The following is a 22,654-nucleotide window of genomic DNA, read 5'->3' as shown; positions in this document are numbered from 1 at the left end:
TGGGAATATTCCCAGAAAATCAAGGTAGTAAAATGAGGAATAGACTACTATTACTGACTGGGTACAGTCCTGATGAAGAGAAGAATGACACTCCATTGGGATTGCCTTAGACTGGTGAGGCTGGTTAAATTGAAGGCAAATCTCCTGGAGTGGTCACTGGCTGACGAGCAACACATGAAACGGACTTGAAGAGAGAAGGTAGCAAAGGATGCAGCTGAATGGGTAGAGATGCTGAGTAGATTGCGGGATCCAGACCACCCCCGAATAATCATCCAACTTGGAGAAGATATGTTTACGAAAATTATGAATAAAGAGGTGGTCATTTTGTGAATCGTGAGGATAAAGAATGGTGATCGGACAATGGGTAGGGGGGGTACCAATGGTACCATGGAAGATGGTATGAAATATGGGATACAACATTTTGTATTACATTTGGCTTTTCTGTGCTGTTGTCAGTTAGACTTGTTTAGATGCTTTAAATGAAAATGGAATTTTAAAAAACTAATAAACAACTGCAAATGTGAATCTTTGTGACAAAATTAAATTTCTTGCGTAAAAAGTCAAATCTTTGGACTTCGGCTTGAATGCCAATGAATGCACAAATTAAACATTCTTTCAAGTCCGCTCTGTTCACATTACACTCCATGAAAACATTTAAAGGTTTCTGTATTCCACTGATTTCCAGGCTGAGTTTAGTAACTGAATAGCTCTTGAATTGAATGTGGCAATGCATCTCTGATTTGTTTGTTTAGGTGTATCAAAAATGACAATAGCTCATTTGAAATCCATCTTTCACTTGGTCATAAGACATATGTTTGTCCAAAGAAACATGACAATATTACTCCAGTGTTGAGAAATCTGCATTGGTTGCCACAAGAAACCAGAAAAAAATTCAAACACATTTTCCTCACATTAGAACTTTACACCTACAATAATAACTAGGCTAACTTTAATTCATCCTAATAGCTCTTAAGACGAGCAATACTTTCTTCCATAGTGTTTCTCGTTTAAAGTTTTACTTCAAAAAGTAACCAAGAAATTTAAAACCCTTATGACACCAGCCCAAGCCTTCTCCAGAGCAGAATCACCCCCTTGACAAAAATGATAAGGTGAATTTCCCCAGTTCAGAAAAATAATCGAGATATTATTGTTCCACAATCACCTCATCTATCATTATCCTCATGAAAGTCTCTTACATTTATTTCTATTTTTTCCCCAGTCTCCTACCCACGGATCCCTTGGATTTGTTTGTTATGGAGACTCCAATCATCTAAATGCGTTATATGTAAAGCAAATTTATACCATCACAGTGATTTTCTGCTGAACGACATAAAAATTCATGCGTCCATCTACGATTAAATCATACTAACAGTGCTATGAAAGTATAAATTATTTGGTCTTGATGATAAACTCTAGAGTCATTCTATTCTTGGTATGGTAACTCACCTTTCTGTATGTTTATACTTGGTGGTAAATATTTACTTTCATTGCTTTAAAAAGGGTAAAAACTACTATGTTCCTAAATCACGTTTGTGCATTATTATCATAGCCAGCTGCACACTGCTCTAATAACCCCACCCACATCTGACAACCAGCTTGCTACTAATAATGTATTTTTACAATAAATGACCATGCAACCCAAAAAGGTGGTCTGACGGCTCAATCTGCATGAAGTTTAAAGTTTTGTTACTCATGCCCAAAAATGACAGGTACAGTCTTCCACAAGCAATGCACATCCTTTATATCAGACAGGTACAAACACCTACCAAAGAAAATCGGGTATCCGAGACACATGCTCCTGGAACGCCGGAGAGGTGGGGCCCTCTACGTACCAACGTACCAGCATGTTGATGGTCTTTGAAACCTACATCAAAAAGATCAATTCAAACATGAACATCATACACTCATAACAATAAACACATATTTTGAAAGGAAGCGGCACACTGCACAAAAGGATGGCGAGTGAGGCTATGGTTGTAGGTGTAAATGTTCTTATTAAGTCAATATGTCACATGAAATGGAAACGGGTAAAAATTCAACTTCTTGCTTCAATGCTTAAGTATTTCAAAATGTGTACAAATAATTGTGCAGAATTCCGTGAAGTATTTAGATCCACCCACAAAATGGGCGAGAAACAGCCAGAATGTCTGCAATCAGAATGCAGACCTGGCAAAAAACCACAGACATCGGATGAGGAATCTGCCAGTGCCATTTTTCATTTATTGCACAGTATATGAACTTAAGTTCATATATATATATAGTGTTATCTTTATATAGATTTAGGACACTCATAAACTTTGAGTATTCTTTTAACACTTTTTAAAAAAAAATGAATAAACAACACACTCTGAAGGTATCTATCTGTACTTATCTTCTTACTGAACAATTAATGAAAAGCTGCCTGGTAACTTTGCATTTTTCATGCGCATTCCTACAATTTAGGTATATACGATTGCTTTGTCCTTTCCATCACCTCTGCCCCATCCAGTGAGGTAACTATCTCTGACACATCCAGTGGTCTTTTAAGAAGCATCGAAAAGGTATTTGGCACAGATGCAATAAAATAATTGACTAAGAGTAAATCAGGCTAGCTGTAATTAGCTATAACAAAATGCGGTTCAAAGCCGGAGGGTCTTAGGGACAGTTTAAAGACCACACAGGGTTTATTCCCCAAAAACAAGATAAACAACAGTACGAAACCCCGGGGTCTATCAAAGGCTAAGAAGGTGTGGATAACCACTACAAGATAGTTAAATCAAAACAAAGAAAGGGGAGTGAAACAGAACCAACAACTAAGCCCAGTATTCATTTATTTGGGCATATCCCTTGATAGGACGAAATCCCTCACTCACCAAAGGTGACATGCTTCATCATTTGGGATTCTCCTCCCAGAGGAAACCTAGTTCCTCTGGGGGCTACAACCCCCTCTCTGAGAGGGAGGAGCTCAGGGATGTTTTGAACGAAATGTTGGATATACTAAATCCACAAATGTAGAGCTAAGAGTGTGAGTGAGGGAGCAGCGCAAAAGAAAAAATTTGAAAATGAGTGAAGTTAAAACTAGCTCAGGAACGTAAAAGATATTACTTTTATTGTAGAACTTTCTTGGCCAGGATTAAGACAACGTGCACCAGCAGTCGCAAAAAAATTTAAACCGCGGCGATGACTTAGCTTTTGTCAGGACCTATAGTACTGCTGCGTTCAAGTGAAAATGTGTAGTTTTAACACAAAAAAGGATACAAGGACAAACATTATTTCAATGTGTCCATGAGTGCTGGGAGTTACCCGTAAGTACTAGGTAAGTCACCACACCTCTACCTGGCAACCGCTCAGAAAAGGAGCACCGCTCTAGAAAAGACGGTGGTAACCTATTGTTAGTATAACATGTCTTAAAAATAAAGAAAAAAGGGGGGGGGTGATAGTAGTTTATATTTCTTTAAACCCCTTAATGAGCATGTTTAGAAAGGGAGCCAAAACTAATAGCGAAAGGCTGACGTCAAACCAGAAAAAATATAATAAAAGAAGGACCATGCATTAAACTGAAGTCTTGTAGTTACTACCACCAGTGAGTTCAACACTATCTTAGTAAGTGAACTAATCAATCCACAACGGTAGTACAAACAAACAACAATCAAGGTTGTAAAGTAGTTACATGATGAGACATGCTGTGTCAATCATGCATGACAAAGAATTAATCAAAAAAACGGTTTTTCAAATAAAAACGAAGACGACGTCTAAATGCTAATGTAGCAAAGAAAACAAAGGTAGACGAAGTCACACTAAGAAATAATAACATGAGGCCCAACATAATATATCCTAAACATAAAGACACAGAGACTTCTCGTGGCTTACCTGTCCGTCGGTACCCCGGCACGATGTAGAGCCTGAAGCCAGAGGTACCGGGACAGTAAGACCACTTCCTATAAAAGTCCCACCTCAATGGTGAACGGCCAATCACGGCACCTGTGTATTATTGTCACTGCGCATGTCTATATCGGAAAACGCTTTTTAATTGCACATGCGCGCAAGGCAGATTTACCAAAAGCACATAATGCGCGTGCGTTCAAAAGTGATCGCAGTACCCGTATGGCCATGTCAACGCGCATGTCTCTAGCTGGCAGCGCTACCCAATTAGACATGCGCGTCACGGCACCTTGTCCGGAATACGTCGATGCACATTGGCAATGATATAGCCAATATATCCACCTCATTTGGTATAAATGTGTAGCGAGAAGGCCACATCAGGGGGAAAAAAAGGGCCAAAAAATAAAATAAATTAATGAAAGATCCCTTTATAAAGTACAGCCTATGAGAAACACAAATATAAAATTATATGCAAACACAATCAAGTGTGCACAAACGAGAAAGCTGACTTGGTCAAGCACCAAGAACAATAGTGTGTAATATATATCAATGCCTAGGAGTATTAATGTGCAAGGTCACATAAGCACAATAATGATAATGCTCAGTATGTATGTGATATACAAAACCAAATAACTGAAGTATTCCTTAAAAACCAGGGATGTATCAACGAGGAAACAAAGGCGGATGCCTACAATAGCAACCAGGGAATCTTGTCATTTAGACCTCGAATATCTGACTGTAAGTTATGTAGGTCAAGGTCAAACCACTTTATTCGATTATTTAAAATCATAAAAGTATACTATACAAAATAAAAACAGTTAAAAAACATAAAAAGGCATTTCCATTATTAAAAACAGTTAATCACTGTCAATAAACTTATGATGACTAGTTTATTCACTCCTGATGGGCTGCCTGTCTATTCCTCCTACTCCTAATAGACGCGACGAGAAAACTGGCAACACCAAACATGATTACATGGGGTTCCATTATTTGTAAAAACAATAATGCAGGTTTAGTCTGTATAAAAGCTTTCTCTTTCAATATTGGGAAAATAAACCTTTTTTTCGCTTCATAATACAGAGGGCAAAAAAACAAAATGCATGGTATCTTGGGGGGAGAAGTCATCGCATTTACAAGGAGCCGCGTCTTCCGGCCTAATCCATCCCTGTGAGTCACTTAATACTAAGTGGATCTGGTTAAAACGAAATTTTGTCAATAGCCATCTGTGAAAGGAATTCGTAACAATAGACAGATATGGTTGCGTGGCTAAGGACAAAATAAGCAAGAAGTGAGCCCTAACTGTTGGTTTACTTAGCTCTTCTACTTCTCGCTCAGCCTCGCTGAGCTTAATATAGTTTATTTTGACCCACTTTAGATCAGCTTTACATAGACCTTCAGGATTGGAGAAAATCTCTGGGCGCCCCAATTTCTTAGTTGACATTTTAATGTAGGACAGCCACTGGATTTCCTTCATATTATCTAGTTTAATACAATCCTTCAGGATCTTGTGGTTTAACGTAAGATTCGAATTTAACCAAATTCTAATCCATAACAGGATTGGGGCTATTTTTATTATATCAGAAATATAGCCTATCCCCAACTCAAGGTGGACCGAATGGGTCGCTGTGGATTGTGGAAGGCCGGGGAGGGCACGTAGAAATTTATTTTCTTCTCTTTGTATGGGATCAGATTTAGTGTACCCCCATATTGCAGCCCCATACCTAGCAATTGAAATAGTTTTGGCTTTATATATAGGTAAGATGGCCTCACAAGGCTTTCCTCCCAGTCTTTTTGCAAAACCTGATATTGCAGCTGAGGAGTTTCTCACAGCATTTACCTTTGTGGAGAGTTGCGGTACCCAGGTTCCTTTTTCATCAAAAACAACTCCCAGATATGTAAACACTTTCACTCTGGTTATTGCTTCCCCGCCACAATAAAAGGTTTTAACATTGTTTTACCCTTACCTAAAGACATAATATGCGATTTACCCTTATTGACCACAAGATCCAGTGATTTCATAAAATCCCCAAAGGAATCTAGTAATCTTTGTAAACCGAGAGGAGTCCGAGCCAATAAAACTGCATCATCCGCGTAAAGGAGTACAGGAATGGATGTTCCTCCCATACGCGGAATATCGAGTGTAGCCGTTAACAGGTTATCTTCCAAAGAGTTTATATACAGGGTAAATAACATGGGGGCCAGGATGCAGCCTTGGCGCACCCCTCTACCTGACTCAAAGCTTGCAGTACATTTCCCCTCCTGCGTCATCCTTATTGAGGCTCTCAGGTCTTTATGTAGGTCGGCCAGGAAATACACAAGGGGCCGGTCGAGTCCTAGTTCCAAGAGCATACACCACAGCCTTGACCTGTTAACTAGATCAAAGGCCGTGGACAGGTCCATGAAACCCAGAAAGATCGAGCCCCCTACAGCTTTCGTGTATTTAGATACAATTAAATGTAAATTAAGACATTGGTCCTCTGTGCCTCTCCCGGATCTAAAGCCATACTGGGCATTGGTTAATATATCTTTCTCTGTTGCCCAGTCCGTTATCCTTGCTAGAATAACCTTCCCTAAGATTTTGATTGAGGAATCCAGCAAGGATATTGGCCTATAGCATCTGGGATCTCCCCTTTGGCCCTTCTTAAACACGGGGATTATAATTGAACGGGACCATGACTTTGGGAAAACTGTAACAGCCGAGGTATTAAATACGTTCGTCAGTATTTTAGCCCAATACTTGGGGTTAGCCTTGAACATATCAGAGGGCACCCCGTCTGGGCCTGGCGCCTTGCGCCCTGCCGTTCCCTCTATTGCTTTTTCAACCTCCGCTATGTTAAAACTAACAGGTATCGTAGGAGGATTAGAGATTGGTACCTCAAAGGTTTCCAGCTCTATATTGCTCCCATAAATTTTTTCAAAATGGCATAACCAGTCCTCCTCTGGGATGTTAAGTTCTAATACAGACTTCTGGGTGCCATTGAACAGAGGAGTATTGACAATTGCCCAAAACTTGGAACTATCTTTCAAGGTAGCATTATCCATTAAAGCTGCCCACGCATCTTGTTTAATTTTGTTTTTCCGAGCCTGTACTGCTATTGAGTACTCTTTCCTAAGCTGAACGACTAGCCGTGTGTTCCTTTGGCTATCGTTAAGAGACTTTTTAAGTAGGTTATGGGCTTTAGTGCAATTGTGGTCGAACCAGCCAAATGCGGGTTTATTTTTAACTACTCGGCTATTAATTGTAAGATCATTGGCCACTTGAGAGCAAATGGCTTCATATGACGCTATTACGTCCCCACCATAATAGAGGGGGTCTGTACATGTGTTTAGTTCCGGGCCGACCTTTGTTATAATAGAGTGAAGAAAATCTTCGGGGGTAACCTTACTCCAATTTAATCTCCTCCCCTGGTCTTTAGCTTTTACATCAACTGTAACAAGTGACAAAACTGTTTTATCCAGGAGGGAAAAGCCATTATCCAATACAATCACCACCGGATTGTGGTCACTGAAGGAAGAGAGTATAGCATTATAAAAAATCACATACCTTAAAAGTCCTGGGGATAGAAATATGTAGTCTATTATAGATTCACAATCCCTAGCTATGTACGTGGGAACACGGTTACTCTTATCGAAGAACCCTGCCTCAAACAGTTCATTATTAGTCAAGAGAGCCTCCAATGCTTCCCCCTTAGAGCTATGTTCAAAATGTTGAGGGGATGTGAAATCTGGGCCATCATTATCTCTATATTGGCAGTTTAGTCTACACAAATGCACGTTAAAATCTCCCATCAGGATATAATGACAAAAAGTGGTTTGATTTTCCTTATAGATTTTTAAAAAGTTAGACAACAGATGGAGATGCTCATTAGGAAACTCCCCTTGCTGCGAATTATAACAATTGACAAGAATTAACTTAATATTATTTGCCAAACTAACTTCCAATATAAGACAATTATGGGAAGTACAATCAACCTTTTTGACTCTTCCTCTAATGTTTACTGAAACCAGAAACATAAGTCCCCCTCTGTCTCTCCCTGCTGTCGAACTCAAAGCAGGAACAAAGTAGGATGTAAAACCGTCAATCCAGAAATCACAATCCTTGTCCCATGTCTCTTGAAAAGCAACAATATCATACTGTTTTACAAAGTTTAGCCAGCCGTTATCGTCCCTTTTTGACCGCAAGCCCGCAATATTCCAGCCTAACATCTTTACCTTTTCCCCCATACCATTAGCGATACTAGCAGAATTGGGTTGAGAGTTTTCAGTACTCATTAATACGTGTGCGGGTTCCATAGCTCCCAATTCAGCCGATCTGTCCCTTCCCTGACCCTCAGAATCCTTGCGTCAGTCACAAGCCTCTAGGCCAGAGAGCGCATCAAATCTATTATGTGTGACGATGTTAGATCCAATCCTGCAATGATTGTCAACATTATAGATTTGCGATGCTACAGGGGACCGAGGCTCAATAAAAGTGAATGGTCTAAATCTCCCACAATTTGGGGGAGCTTTAATTAAATGCGTCTAAAAATAACCCAGAGGACGCGCACAGACACTGTTTGCGTCATAGACCAGAGAGGCTGCCCTTAACAGAACTGTGGCGACATGTTGGGGGTGTTTAAAATTTACGATTATACAATCCCCACTGCAAATCTTTCTGGACGGGCCAATCCAGTTAACCCTTCTAGTTGTTAAGATTTGATCAGAAAATTTAATCGGGAAGCCACATCTTCTGTTTAGCCATGACACTGTTTTTTTTTTTAGTGACTCGTGCGATTCCTCGTGGGACTGTGCAGAGTGATTATCAGGAGGGGGGACATTGGTTAAAACAACCACGTTTCTGCAGGCTCTCACTGGTCTGGGGGTTGGCGGGGTCTCCTCTATATCAACAATAGATATGTCTAGATGTTCCTCCTGAGACTCAGAGTGGACCTGTGCTGCAGCCGTTACAACCGCCCGATTGCCCAGGACAGGTGTATCATCGCCTGGAGTTTCCACCAAACGGTTAAGAGTAGCTTGGGTTAGGCAGGTGGACTCCCTCTTCCAAGCGAGGCTCTCCGATCATTGTTAATTTTGTTTACTATTTTAACCAAATAATTATCAATTGAGCCTGCCCCAGATATAAACTTATCATGTTTGGCATTAGACATAATCGATACTAAGTGATAATGCCTTGAAATAAAGAAGCAGTAAAAAACTTCCCACTAGCGTCAAGGAAAGAATACCCTGATACCAGGATACGAAAATAGGTAGCTAAGGTATTCACACTAGCAGATCCTCAAACAGAGTCCACAATTTAGAATAGTCTCACTTGAGCACAGCGACTAATGTCATCGAACCAGGCTCTTAGGCCCGGCCTCTTCCGGCCCCGGACGGCCACAGACGACCCGCCCTTTGCCCGGGCTTAGCCCGGCGCCCGCCCGCGCGCGTCCCGCGAAGCGTGCGGCGTGAGGTCCTTTTAAGGTCCGGTGCAAGAGGGAGGGGCCACAGGTCACAGCGCTGCCCCTCTACCTCCTGGGTCTTTGAGTCCGCTGCCCTCCGGCGAAGTATGCAGTAGTCCCCGCCTGGTTCTGCTACGATGCGCGTGTAAGTTATGTACCCACCATTGTTCTCTTCTGAACAAAAAGGCAGTAATGTCTGTGAGATGGGGCGGGATAAATGGTTTTTCTAGAACTGTCCATTTTAAGTCACTAGGACTATGTTTGATTGTAACAAAATGGTTGGTCAGTTTTGTTGAAGCCCTACCACAACGGATAGTGCTTTTGTGCTCAAGGACACGTGTCTTTACCCGACGAGTGGTCATCCCGACATATCGTAACGGGCAAGGGCATGTGATCATGTAGATCAAGTTGTCACTGTTGCAGTTGGTATGACGAGACCATAACAATCAAACCCGCAGACAAAGGGGGAGCTATTGTGATTATGGATACTGTTACCCATCGTACTGAGTGTTTAAGACAACTGAATGATGCTCGGTTTTACCATCCATTGAAAGAAGATCCCACCAAGAGATTACAACTAGAAATCAAGATCCTAGTCAATGAAGCTAACACAAATGGTTGGATCACTACCAACGAGTCACTCTCCTTCGTTAAAACTTTTCCTATTGTGCCCTACTTTTATATACTACCAAAAGTGCACAAGAATCTAATACCTCCACCTGGCCGCCCTATCCTTTCGGGACTTGGTTCTCTTCTAGAACTCTTGTCCTCCTTCTCTGATCACTTCTTACGGCCCTTGGTTGACAAGATGTCTACGTACTTGAAGGACACCAAAGACATTCTCACATTGGTGAAAGACCTGACTTTTGACTTAGAGACTGACTATCTTGTCTCCTTTGACGTAGAGTCACTTTACACATGTATTCCTCAGGATGAGACATTATCGGTTATTGAGACTCTCCTGTTGGATAACTCTCCAGATCCCATCCATCTTTCATCAAATTTTGGTTGAACAACTGTAACGCCTTTCTAAATTTTACGTGTGAATACAGTAAGACCCAGCTTCCGTTCTTGGATATTTTGATTTCACCTTCTGAAGGTGGTCTCATTACTGAATTGTACAAGAAACCTATGGCTAAGAATTCTCTTTTGCTGTATAATAGTTAGCATCCACGAGCTTTGCGTGACAATTTGCCTTTTGGACAATTTTTACGCTTAAAAAGGAATTGTTCTTCTACTGAGAAATATCATGAACATGCTCATAACTTGTCGAAACAACTACAAGTTAGACAGTATCCAAAGAAACTAGTAAAAAGATCTCTTAAACGTGCTCTCAACAACAACCGAGATGCTTTACTTGAACCTAGCATCCCTAATGAGGCTACGAACAGATTGACCTGTGTTCACACCTTTTGTAACTTCTCCAACCAAATCAAAAAAGCATTTTGTCTAATTGGAGGATTCTCAATATAGGTGGAGACACACTCCCACGACCTCTTTTTGCATTCAAACAGAGCAGCAATTTAAGGGACCGTTTGGTACATACACGTCCCCGGGTTCAGAAGAAAGGTACACAGAACACCTTGTGGGGTCTTTCTCCGATACTGGGTCATTACCCATGTGGTTCTTGTGCGGCTTGTTCTCATACATCTATCACAACAGAAATAGACATAGGTTCACCTAGACCGTGGGTTCTTAAGTGTCATACCAACTGCAACAGTGACATCTTGATCTACATGATCACATGCCCTTGCCCGTTACGATGTGTCGGGATGACCACTCGTCGGGTAAAGACACGTATCCTTGAACACAAAAGCACTATCCGTTGTGGTAGGGCTTCAACAAAACTGACCAACCATTTTCTTACAATCAAACATAGTCCTAGTGACTTAAAATGGACAGTTCTAGAAAAACCATTTATCCCGCCCCACCTCACGGACATTACTGCCTTTTTGTTCAGAAGAGAACAATGGTGGGTACATAAGTTACAGTCAGATATTAGAGGTCTAAATGACGACATTCCCTGGTTGCTATTGTAGGCATCCGCCTTTGTTTCCTCGTTGATACATCCCTGGTTTTTGAGGAATACTTCAGTTATTTGGTTTTGTATATCACATACATACTGAGCATTATCATTATTGTGCTTATGTGACCTTGCACATTAATACTCCTAGGCATTGATATATATTACACACTATTGTTCTTGGTGCTTGACCAAGTCAGCTTTCTCGTTTGTGCACACTTGATTGTGCTTGCATATATTTTTATATTTATGTTTCTCATAGGCTGTACTTTATAAAGGGATCTTTCATTAATTTATTTTATTTTTTGGCCCTTTTTTTCCCCCTGATGTGGCCTCCTCGCTACACATTTATACCAAATGAGGTGGATATATTGGCTATATCATTGCCAATGTGCATCAAGGTATTCCGGACAAGGTGCCGTGACGCGCATGTCTAATAGGGTAGCGCTGCCAGCTAGAGACATGCGCGTTGACATGGCCATACGGGTACTGCGATCACTTTTGAACGCACGCGCATTATGTGCTTTTGAAAAATCTGCCTTGACGCGCATGTGCAATTAAAAAGCGTTTTCCGATATAGACATGCGCAGTGACAATAATACACAGGTGCCGTGATTGGCCGTTCACCATTGAGGTGGGGCTTTTATAGGAAGTGGTCTTACTGTCCCGGTACCTCCGGCTTCAGGCTCTACATCGTGCCGGGGTACCGACGGACAGGTAAGCCATGAGAAGTCTCTGTGTCTTTATGTTTAGGATATATTATGTTGGGCCTCATGTTATTATTTTTTAGTGTGACTTCGTCTACCTTTGTTTTCTTTGCTACATTAGCATTTAGACGTCGTCTTCGTTTTTATTTGAAAAACCGTTTTTTTGATTAATTCTTTGTCATGCATGATTGACACAGCATGTCTCATCATGTAACTACTTTACAACCTTGATTTTTGTTTGTTTGTACTACCGTTGTGGATTGATTAGTTCACTTACTAAGATAGTGTTGAACTCACTGGTGGTAATAACTACAAGACTTCAGTTTAATGCATGGTCCTTCTTTTATTATATTTTTTCTGGTTTGATGTCAGCCTTTCGCTATTAGTTTTGGCTCCTTTTCTAAACATGCTCATTAAGGGGTTTAAAGAAATATAAACTACTATCACTCCCCCCTTTTTTCTTTATTTTTAAGACATGTTATACTAACAATAGGTTACCACCGTCTTTTCTAGAGCGGTGCTCCTTTCCTGAGCGGTTGCCAGGTAGAGGTGTGGTGACTTACCCAGTACTTACGGGTAACTCCCAGCACTCATGGACACATTGAAAGAATGTTTGTCTTTGTATCCTTTTTTGTGTTAACTACACATTTTCACTTGAACGCAGCAGTACTATAGGTCCTGACGAGAGCTAAGTCTTCTTATAGGCTATGTGGCTGAAACATGTTGACCAATTTTTTCATCACCGCGGTTTAAAAATGTTGCGACTGCTGGTGCACGTTGTCTTAATCCTGGCCAAGAACGTTCTACAATAAAAGTAATCTCTTTTACGTTCCTGAGCTAGTTTTAACTGCACTCATTTTCACATTTTTTCTTTTGCGCTGCGCCCTCACTCACACTCTTAGCTCTACATTTGTGGATTTAGTATATCCAATATTTCGTTCAAAACATCCCTGAGCTCCTCCCTCTCAGAGAGGGGGATGTAGCCCCCAGAGGAACTAGGTTTCCTCTGGGAGGAGAATCACAAATGATGATGCATGTCACCTTTGGTGAGTGAGGGATTTCGTCCTATCAAGGGATATGCCCAAATAAATGAATACTGGGCTTAGTTTTTGGTTCTGTTTCACTCCCCTTTTTTGTTTTGATTTAACTATCTTGTAGTGGTTATCCACACCTTCTTAGCTTTTGACAGACCCCGGGGTTTCGTACTGTTGTTTAGCTGTAATTAGCACCACTGATATGATGTATTTCAGAAACACAAGCATCCTTGGAGTAAACTTAACCCTGGTCACAGATGGAGTGCATCACTGAACCCTACAGGTATGCTGAGGCTACCACAGCTCAATGGGAGATACTTTTTCTTACTACTTCACATATGCTGACTACAACAAAATGTGGCAACAGCAGCTTTGCAAGTGCCAATTAAGGGATCTGGCCGGTTCCTGGTATAGAAGGGTAAAATTTGGCATAGGTAAAGCTGCACACAGTAAAGTACATGAGATGCTGTATTAGAATTAAGGGCTTGATGTGGAGTCTGGCAAACAAGGTATTCCCTCAGAAATGTAGTACTCTGTTTGCCAAACCCTCAGTTCGCTCCGAGTGGGGCGGACCATCAGTTTTCCAAAAGCAGAGCTCCCGCTGCATCTGCCATCTGATGGCCAAAAGGAGTAGAGGGACATCAGAGTAAGGATATCAGACTGCAAGTTCTATTTAGAGCAGAAGATCTGATGTATTTTTCCTGTTTATTACAGCCAAGAAAAAACTGGTGGTCATGGACAGAAACAACATAACGACCCTTTCACCCGGGACATTATTTGATAGTTTTTCATAAACCAACTCACACTTAGGGTGCTTTGTAAGAAACAAAATGGTTTTGTGGACAACCACCTAAAGGACGGCAGTTGTGCAAAACTTTCAGTGCCTTTAGAGATGGCAACATGGCAGGGGCTCCTCTGAAGCCACAGAGATCACTACAGGGTTTAGAAGGGAATAGTCCGTCCAGGAATGACAGAGGTGATGATTTCCATCAGCCTGATAGGCAGCGCGTCGCCCAGTTCGAGGTTCACATAGTTTACGACTAGTTCATATGAAGGACAGATAAGGATGAAAGCTCAAGGATGACACAAGAAATAGACGGCGTGATGAAAAGCCAGCACAGACATATACTGGTTAAAGATGATCTTACCGGGCCAATGCTGAGGCACTTGGTGAACCGATCGTCTGCTTTAATGTGATCGTAGAGCTCTTCCATTGCACGACCCCGCAGACTGGAGCTGTGATGTGCTTCGTACACATTGAGCATTGCTGTAGAAAAGAACGGAGATCCACAATGAATCACTATATCCAAAGTCATTTCTGCTCAAAGTACTCACCAAGTGTGCACAAAGACACTGCTCTCAAACATCAGGGTCATTGGACGAGAACACACCTACACACTACGACAACTTACTAAAAGCCACTGTTCAGAGGCAAAAAACTATGCACCCTAATCACAAACTACATTTTGGGGTACGTTTATTAGTACTTCAGGAGTACTACTAACATCCTACGAAAGACAATTCACAAACCTACGAGCACAGATCTCTGCTTCCTCCCCTCCCATCTTTTATATGCAGAGATATCGGACATGAGAGCAGAGATCTCTGCGCTTGAAGGTCTATTTTTGTGTGCCAAATGTGGGAGGGAAGAGGGGAGTGGCTGGAAAATGGGGAAAACTGACACCTAAATGGGCAGTTTTTAGAGACAGGTAAGGTGGACATGCAAAAACAAAACATTCATCCACACAAGAGTAAGCCCAAGGCAATTCACAGGTACAAATATAAAAGTCGCAGTGGAAAATGGATTGCAAGTTCACGTACGTGGAAACAAATTCAAATACATGAAATAATTCAAAACATCACTGCAAAAAAAGATAATTTCTTGTGTAATTTTCATCACAACAAATGGAATTAATCTAAACATAAGAACATATGATTGATCAACAATGGTACACATTGGTGCTTAGAAAAGAGGGAAGGGGTGCTGCTCGGGGAAAGTTGTGTGATAGTGTGAAGGAACGGAAAAGTAATGTGGTTCAAACACATCCAAGCTTTTTAGAACCAATCCGGCCTTTTACTTGGCAAAACAGTATAGACAAAAACATAACCATGTAGGCACAGATAAACATGTCTGTCTTATGTAGGGAAAATAATTTTCAATAAAAAATATACTTTGTGTTCTAGGAGCCTCCACACGTAGTTGGAGAGGAGTGAGACTGCACCTAGGAATAACTTTACACTTGGAAATGGTGAATAAAACAAAAGTGCAAACTATGTCTAGATGCAAGAGTAAATTCACACAAGTCTACACATGTAAATTTACCTTTGTGAATACGGCCCAATGTTTCAAGGAAGGTGGGAAACAGCAACATACATTTGATCTATCCTGCCAAGGAAGGGCACTATAAGCGCATCCTTACCATAGGTCACTGTCAGAAGCCGGCTGTGAGGTGTGTAGATATCACAAGCACTAACGTTGTTCCTCTGAGATGGCCAGTGTATGCTGGAATACTCCTCTATGTATAGTTCCTACCAAAACACACACCATAATGTTTACTTTTTCAGCAGAAATCCTCCAAATTCGAGAAGACTTATCAAAAGCATATTTGATGCATATTTTCTACATATTATGTGATGGAAACACCCATGACTGTGCATCTCAAACCCAGGATACAGAACCCTGCATAAGACCCACAAGTGCTGGGCCACAAGCTAGGTCCTGTGAAAATGTTTGAGAGACTTGTGGGGCCCTTCTATAGAGTACATTCATTTTTGACATGCTGTGCAATGACCAGCATGAGAAGTGGTGCCCTCTGAGAGTATTTATATAGATTTATCCCTCCTTGATTAGAGGAGTGAGATGGAGGTATGGATCGCCCATCTATAATGGTGCGCATTAGTGCGACTGCAAGCCAGAGCAACGGAAGCAAACAAATGGCAGATAATGATGCATGTATATTAGTATTAGACGTTCTAACTGTATAAATGGTATTTTATCGTTAGCAGGTTATTCAGCAAAGTAAAAGCTGACATTGAAGTTCACTTCTTCAGAAAAACAGTGCATTAATATTTAATTATATACAAAGATACTTTGTTTTAATGCACATCATAAAGACAATCATAGGTATGAGTTGCCTATGTAGACCACTGAACCAACAGCATAGAATAGTGTTTATAAATACAGCCACCTGTTTGCTCCAGAGAAAACTCCACACAGAAATGGAATGTTATCAAGGCAAAAGACGCAAACAATTAAGTGATCTCCCAGATTCATAATGAATAGTTACTTTGCACTAGGCAAACACAAGGAGATGATGGACGGACCTGGCTTGGCAGTTCGGGCTGGACTTTTCCCACAAGGAACAGGGTCAAGATTGATTTGCATATGGCTGGGTCTGAACTGGGGTGGCAAAGTGAACTGAAGAACGATGATAGATTCAAACCAGATCTGCGACTGGGGGTGAGTGTCTGAAAAGTGTCATCACTCTGCCCATCATCACGTTGCATTTGCTTTGTTCGCCCTAAGTTGGCAGGGAATGCGCAGACTTGGGTCCCTTCCTCACTTTGCCACTGGATTCAAGCTTGCTTAGCTGATGAGGGGTGTTACCCCGAAACTGGTCCCAGGATGCTTGTTTCCGGTCCAGGAAAGACTTGGCTTGGCAGTTCAGGCTGCACTGTTCCCACAAGGAACAGGGTCAAGACTGATTTGCATATGGCTGGGTCTTAACTAGGGTGGCGAAGTGAGCTAAAGAACGATGATGGATTCAACCCAGATCTGTGACTGGGGGTGAGTGTCTGAAAGATTTCAGCACTCCGTTCATCATGGCTTTGTGTTTGCTTAGTTACTATGCACTGTCATACGAAGGAATAAAAATACATTTTATATTTAAGGCAAGTTTGTGATGGAGTGAAATGGTTCACATGTTGTCACAAGACCTAGATGCCAACTTAATTCCAGAAGTTACTACAAGGGCACCTTCAAGAGATTAAGAGTGGAGACTACTTGAGGCAGAACTCCCTGCTAGAGTCAGGTCAGGCCACAGAAGTATTAAAGTAGGTGTGTGTAATATCTTGGATTGTTATGTCATCACAGACTGAGGGTTCTGATATCGGCTTGGGGATGGAATGTATAGGTTCAAACTGTGGAATGTTATTTGCTGTCATTCCCTGGAAGCTGTTTAGATGAGCGGTAATAAACTCCACTCCTTTACCCTCAACTGGTATTTGTGGTCACTTCAGTGTGTTATAGGTAGGACAAGAAAATAGAACAAAGGTAAAATAGACAAGAACAAGGCTAAAGATTAGATTAGAGAGCGAACAGTGGATGAGATCACAGAATAAGATATTCACAGACAGAAGACAGAGAGGAGCTAAAGGGAGAGGCAGGGTAGAACATGACACACAGCAAGCAAGCATGAAGGGAAAGAAGTCAAAGGGCAGACTGGAACTAGCTAGGCATCTGACTCAAAGTGTAGTAGTAAGTGAGTAGTTGGAAGAACGTGAGGTGCAAACAGGAAGATTGCAACTTAATATTTGTGTAAGCAGAGATTAGCTTTTAATGTAAAAGAAAATGTTTGCGCCTGAAAATGACTCGCATCAGCGCAGATGTCACTGCTGTCATCAACTGGAAAAAAGCGCATACACCTCATTATGAGAAGTGGATACATTTTGTTTGTAAAATCATATCAATATTCAATAATAAATGTAAAAAAGAAATTGTATTAAGAAAACATTCTGACATTAAAAAATCACCCCCGCCTCATGTACATTAAAACTTAGGGGAAAGGGGTCACAAAAGTTTGTTGTTCTCTAAATTGGGCCAGTTTCTACAAAGTTTGGGAAGCACTCGCACAGACTGTTTAATATAGCAAAGGAAGTGTTCAAACGTTGAACCGATTACTTTTAATTCGAAAACAGACTTGTCCTTGCATGCATCTAGAGGAACACAGCAACGTTTTTAGCTCTCGCCTGGAGATAGCAGCGCATGCGCTGCTCCCGCATTGCGAGGACCTTTTGCGATCAATTCAGCCAAAGCTCAATGCACGCGCTTACCGATGGACAGAAATGGCTGCTCTCACCATTCACAATGGTAAACATGCACGCGTAGGGACAAAAAAATGCACACGCATGTGGACAGCCCGACGCCATCTTTGTGCACACGCGCGTGCATTTTTTTGTCCCTACGTGTGCATGGCGGCGTGCTTTCGCTTTCCAGGCAGTGCTGAGGAATCCGCCGCGGCTCTTTAATGCGTCACTATTTGGGTTTTCTATTTTTAAAAAATCGACCAATGGGGCGTGGACAGGCATCATGGCTGACAAGGAGCATTTCAGCGGAACTTCCGTCAGCAACTTCAGGACCCTGTGTAAACTACTATCCATCCAGTACCTTCCCTGCACCCACAGCGCTGTATTACTGCCGGTGATCCCCGGGGCCCAGTTTGAGAGCAAGTTTGGAAAGCGTGCTGTGCCGCAGCAGCCTCGGAGTCTGGCCGTGGGCTGCGCAGTGCCCCCTGGAAAACCCGAGCTCCGGCAGAGCACTGCGGCTGCCTGGTCCCGTCGCTGCAAACCAATGATCGGATGCGGGTGGAGACGACTCCCCACCTTCCTTGCCGACTCGGTTGGGATTCTAAGCCTAGCAAAGGCAGACCTTGGGAACTGAGAGCGCAGTGCCTCGCTGGCCCAGGAATAACCTCCTGGAGCCCGCCATAGACATCGCATTTCCCCCTTGCAGCGAGTGCCTTACCTGCGGCATGATTGGAGTGATTGGGTGTTTTCGGCGGGGGTCGGCCTGTTGGCAGGCCGGTGGAGTCCACAAGCTGAGTCTTGTGTTTGCAGTGATTTTATCCCCATATGGCATGTTTTCTCCCCCTAGTGGTGACACATTAAAAGCAAATGTACCACAGAAGGTTTCTTTGCGCTAGTTGGGTGAAGTAGATGGGATTCCTGCAGTGCTTAATTTGAAGACGGACTTTCCATTTAGCATGCCTAACACGGGGCGGGGACATAGCTATTCTTTACTTCCAAGCATTGTTCTATTATATGTAGCAACATGATTTTCTTTCCCTTTTCATTTTAGAAAGGTTTCGGTATGATAATTCTTGGGCCTAATTATGGCGTTTTGCAGAGAACAAAAAACAAATATTTGCAATGCAATAGGTCTTGCATTTGCGAGAGTTTAAGTTATTAGTATTGTAAATAACAATGCCTTTTATTTATGTTTTAAAACCCAAAACATAAATAAAAGGCATTGGCATTTACAATGCCAATAGCTCAAACTCGCGTGAATGCAAGACCTATTGCATTTCAAATGCTTGTTATTCATTCCTACCCGTGAGGAATGCCAGGCTCGTTTCTGTGGCCTTCAATAGTGATGAGGGAATTGAGAACATGTGGGTTCCATTCATGAAATAAATTTAAGCATCATTGTTATGCCTTAGAAGCGTCCATGCGATCACAACATGCTCAGTTCATGGGATTTTATTTCTATTCTGATTAAGTGCTTATGGATTAAATATGTGGTTTAGAAGGCAACAGATGTGTACTGGGAAAAATATCTGAAATTCTGCATGGTGCAAGGGAATCCGGACTGTGTAGTGGAAAGAGGCCTTTATTTATCTGTGGGTAAAGAAGCGCATTTAATGAACGGACTCAAACTTATTGGCTGGTGGTTTCTTGCAGTGGTACAAGGCCAATGTTTGCTTTTCTTATTACTTGGGCTACATTGTGTGATCTGAGATTCTATTGTACCATATTTAATAAAACTGAATGATCTTTTTAGACTAAAGATAGTGTATTTCACGTGGGAACGGAAGTAAATTATAATGAATTGGTGATTTTGGTCCAACAGAGCAGATGTGATGAAGAGTGAAAGTTATTATGATTGAATAAATCAAGTAATATTTTGAACCAGAATGTGTGCGAGTGTTTTCTCTGACTTAAGCTCATTCCAGGTTCTTCTGTGGTGTAAACATCAGTAATAGGAGCATGAATCCAGTAAGTCTTCGCCACTCTATAAACTTCCCCTGGAGCACTCCAGAGCACATGACTGAAAAATAGGTGAATATATCCCACATTCCACGGACTGGCCCGTGCTTGTTTGGTGTTAATGCCAGCACACACGTTCTATAAATGGGTAAATCAGGGCGGTGCACCATGGGAGAGGTCTTGTGGAATGTATCAAGACCTGTGCCTGGTTCTGGGGGAGGTGTGGAGACCTAAGCATACTCAGGTGAGAGGTTTGGGACTACCTGTGGACTGTGCAGCCTTCTCTCGTGGGAAGAGTGGTATCTAATCTACACATGGACCCTGTGGGAGATTCGTTGAGAGGTGCGAGCCCAGTGCAACGTTTTCTGGGAGATGCTGGGCTCTGTGTCAAGAGATGGAACCTATCTGTGGTGGTGTGGTCTCCTGTACAGGAAAGCGTTGAGAGTTCAGCGGCCCTATGTAAGGTGTTGTGGGTGATGTTGAGCCCAATTATAAGTCCCAGAGGAGGTTTGCAACACTGTACAAGTCCCGATAGTTTCATGATATCTTTTGCAAGATTCCAAAGCAGGAAGGGGCACTATCCAGAGTAATGCCCTTTGGTGGCTGCTGTCCGACACTAAACCAAGTGGATGGTATGTGGTGCTGTGCAAGAAGGCAGGTTTGGGATCCTGTAGAATGTTCCATATTGTTCCTGTGCAAAGTCCCATCATCTGCGGCCAAGTGTTGTGTCACATGAGAGGTTGAAAATATGTGCAGGGTGGGCCACCTTGTTGTATTAATCGGTGGCGCATATAGTGGTGTGATGTGTAGATGATTATCTTGGAACTGGAAACACAACGGAACAGCAGAGAGGACTCACCTGTCTCAGGCTGCGGATCAAGTCATCCTCCTCAGCAGCAAGTCGCGCAGCATAACAGTAGCTCATTGGGAGGTACCCTTGCCGACATTGGCACCAAAGAGTAGAAGGGTGAGCTGGCATCCAAGTGGGCAACAGCCTATAAAAAGCAATTCTACAGTGAGAAGATAAACATTAAGAAGTACACACTGGAAGAAGCATTAAAACAAACAGCGGCTACAAACAAGTCATTCGAAACCAGACAGTAACAGAGGGCTCATGAAGAAGCAGATCTTCTATGAAACTGGACTGCCATAGATCCTCTGAAAAGTTAAGGCTAAGTACCCTCCAAAAAAGAACCTATGGTAACTCCACCTGGCACACTAGTGAAGTATCAACACTCACCGACCTAACAGATGTCCAAGCAGCCGGCAAATGTGCCCTATGGACGACTAGACCTTCTAGAGAGTCTCCAAAGCAGAAGCAGAGAGTCTAAGGAAAGATCAGAGCAGTGGAAACAGACACACAGAGCAAATATTACTAAGGGAGCAAGGAAAAGGTGAGTAAGGAGGCCTCCAAGGCACAGAGTCATAGGAAACTCACTGCTGGGAGGAGAGATGCAGCCTGTGCAGGATGGTAAGAATCCCTATCACTCCCTATTCATACCATGCAGGATCTACCAAAATCCTCCACATTAAACGGTTCTGGATTTTGAGAATGGGGAGGCATCGACCCCTACATAAGCTAGTGGGCTCTTTTATCATTGAAACAACTGCTGGGGGCAGCGGCAAAGGAATAGATGGGTGCTGCACCTGAACTGCACTGATGAACAAATGGCTGCCTTGAGGTCTTGGTTCCTGGGACCAGTCTAGAGGCTCAATACAATTAAGAGCAATGGACAGCCACTTTACCAAGAGTTGATCTATAGTTTTCAAGAAAACAGGGAGCAAAATAACTGGACTATAGTTTTCAGGTTGCCGGTGTCATATTCAGGTTTCTTAAGAAGAGGCATTAATGATCCCTTTTTGAAGTTCTAAGGCTTTATCCCGGAGGCAAAAAAGGCAGTGGTAAAATTACATAAGGACTACATGATACAGAAGCAAAGCTTTGTAAAATGGCTACTGGCCAAAGGTAACAAACTCAAGCTGACTCACCTCTGCAAGTCTGCGCAGACATCAGACAGGCTCATCAATGGAAGAGAGGTAATCCTGACAGTGAGCCTCTACCCCAATTCGGGGAAGTTCTCTGACGGTCTTTTGGTGGGTCTCTGAATGATGGCCTGAAGGCGTCTGAGGGGGGTTAGGGGTGTCTGACTGGAGGCTGAGGGCTTTTGGGGGCCAGCTGACTGTCTCCGAGGACTTGCTGGAGGTGTCTTGGGGCAGAATTAGGATCCCAGAGTAACATCTAGTGGTGTCTAATGATCAGATGAAGGTGTCTGAAGGTACGCCTAGGACTGGCTTAAGTGTCTAGTGACTGAATATGGGTGTTTGGAGGCCCATAGGGTCTCTGACCGCGTGTGAGCATCTCTGCTGGGTGGTCATGGTTGTCTGAGGGTAGGCTGGAGATGATTAAGTGGGCTGGAGAGGGCTTAGGTTTTCTGAAGGCCATCTGGGGTGTTGAATTAGAAGCTGGAGTGTTTGATAGGTAGCTAACATCCTCAAGGAGCGATCATATGGTCTCTGATGTCTACTGGAGGAGGGCAAGTTGGGTATCTCTGTCTCTCTCTGGAGCAGATTTGGGTGTTCATGGACCAAACGCAGTTGGGGCATTTG

General features: G+C 42.4%; 1 protein-coding gene across 1 annotated transcript in view; it reads right to left on the bottom strand.

Moving 5' to 3' along the window:
• Window positions 1-22,654, bottom strand: part of LOC146861102 (lanosterol synthase-like) — a 202,556-nt gene that overhangs the window by 87,393 nt on the left and 92,509 nt on the right. Inside the window, exons 11-14 of the mRNA XM_085645161.1 lie at window positions 20,907-21,042; window positions 15,484-15,592; window positions 14,212-14,330; window positions 1,767-1,864 (exon numbers count right to left, since the gene is read on the bottom strand). Of these exons, the coding sequence (XP_085501287.1) occupies window positions 1,767-1,864; window positions 14,212-14,330; window positions 15,484-15,592; window positions 20,907-21,042 (462 nt within the window). The remainder of the gene's footprint in view (window positions 1-1,766; window positions 1,865-14,211; window positions 14,331-15,483; window positions 15,593-20,906; window positions 21,043-22,654) is intronic.

Source organism: Triturus cristatus, chromosome 3_1, assembly GCF_964204655.1.
Source record: "Triturus cristatus chromosome 3_1, aTriCri1.1, whole genome shotgun sequence".
NCBI lineage: Eukaryota > Metazoa > Chordata > Amphibia > Caudata > Salamandridae > Triturus > Triturus cristatus.
This window is presented reverse-complemented; position numbering and strand designations above follow the sequence as displayed.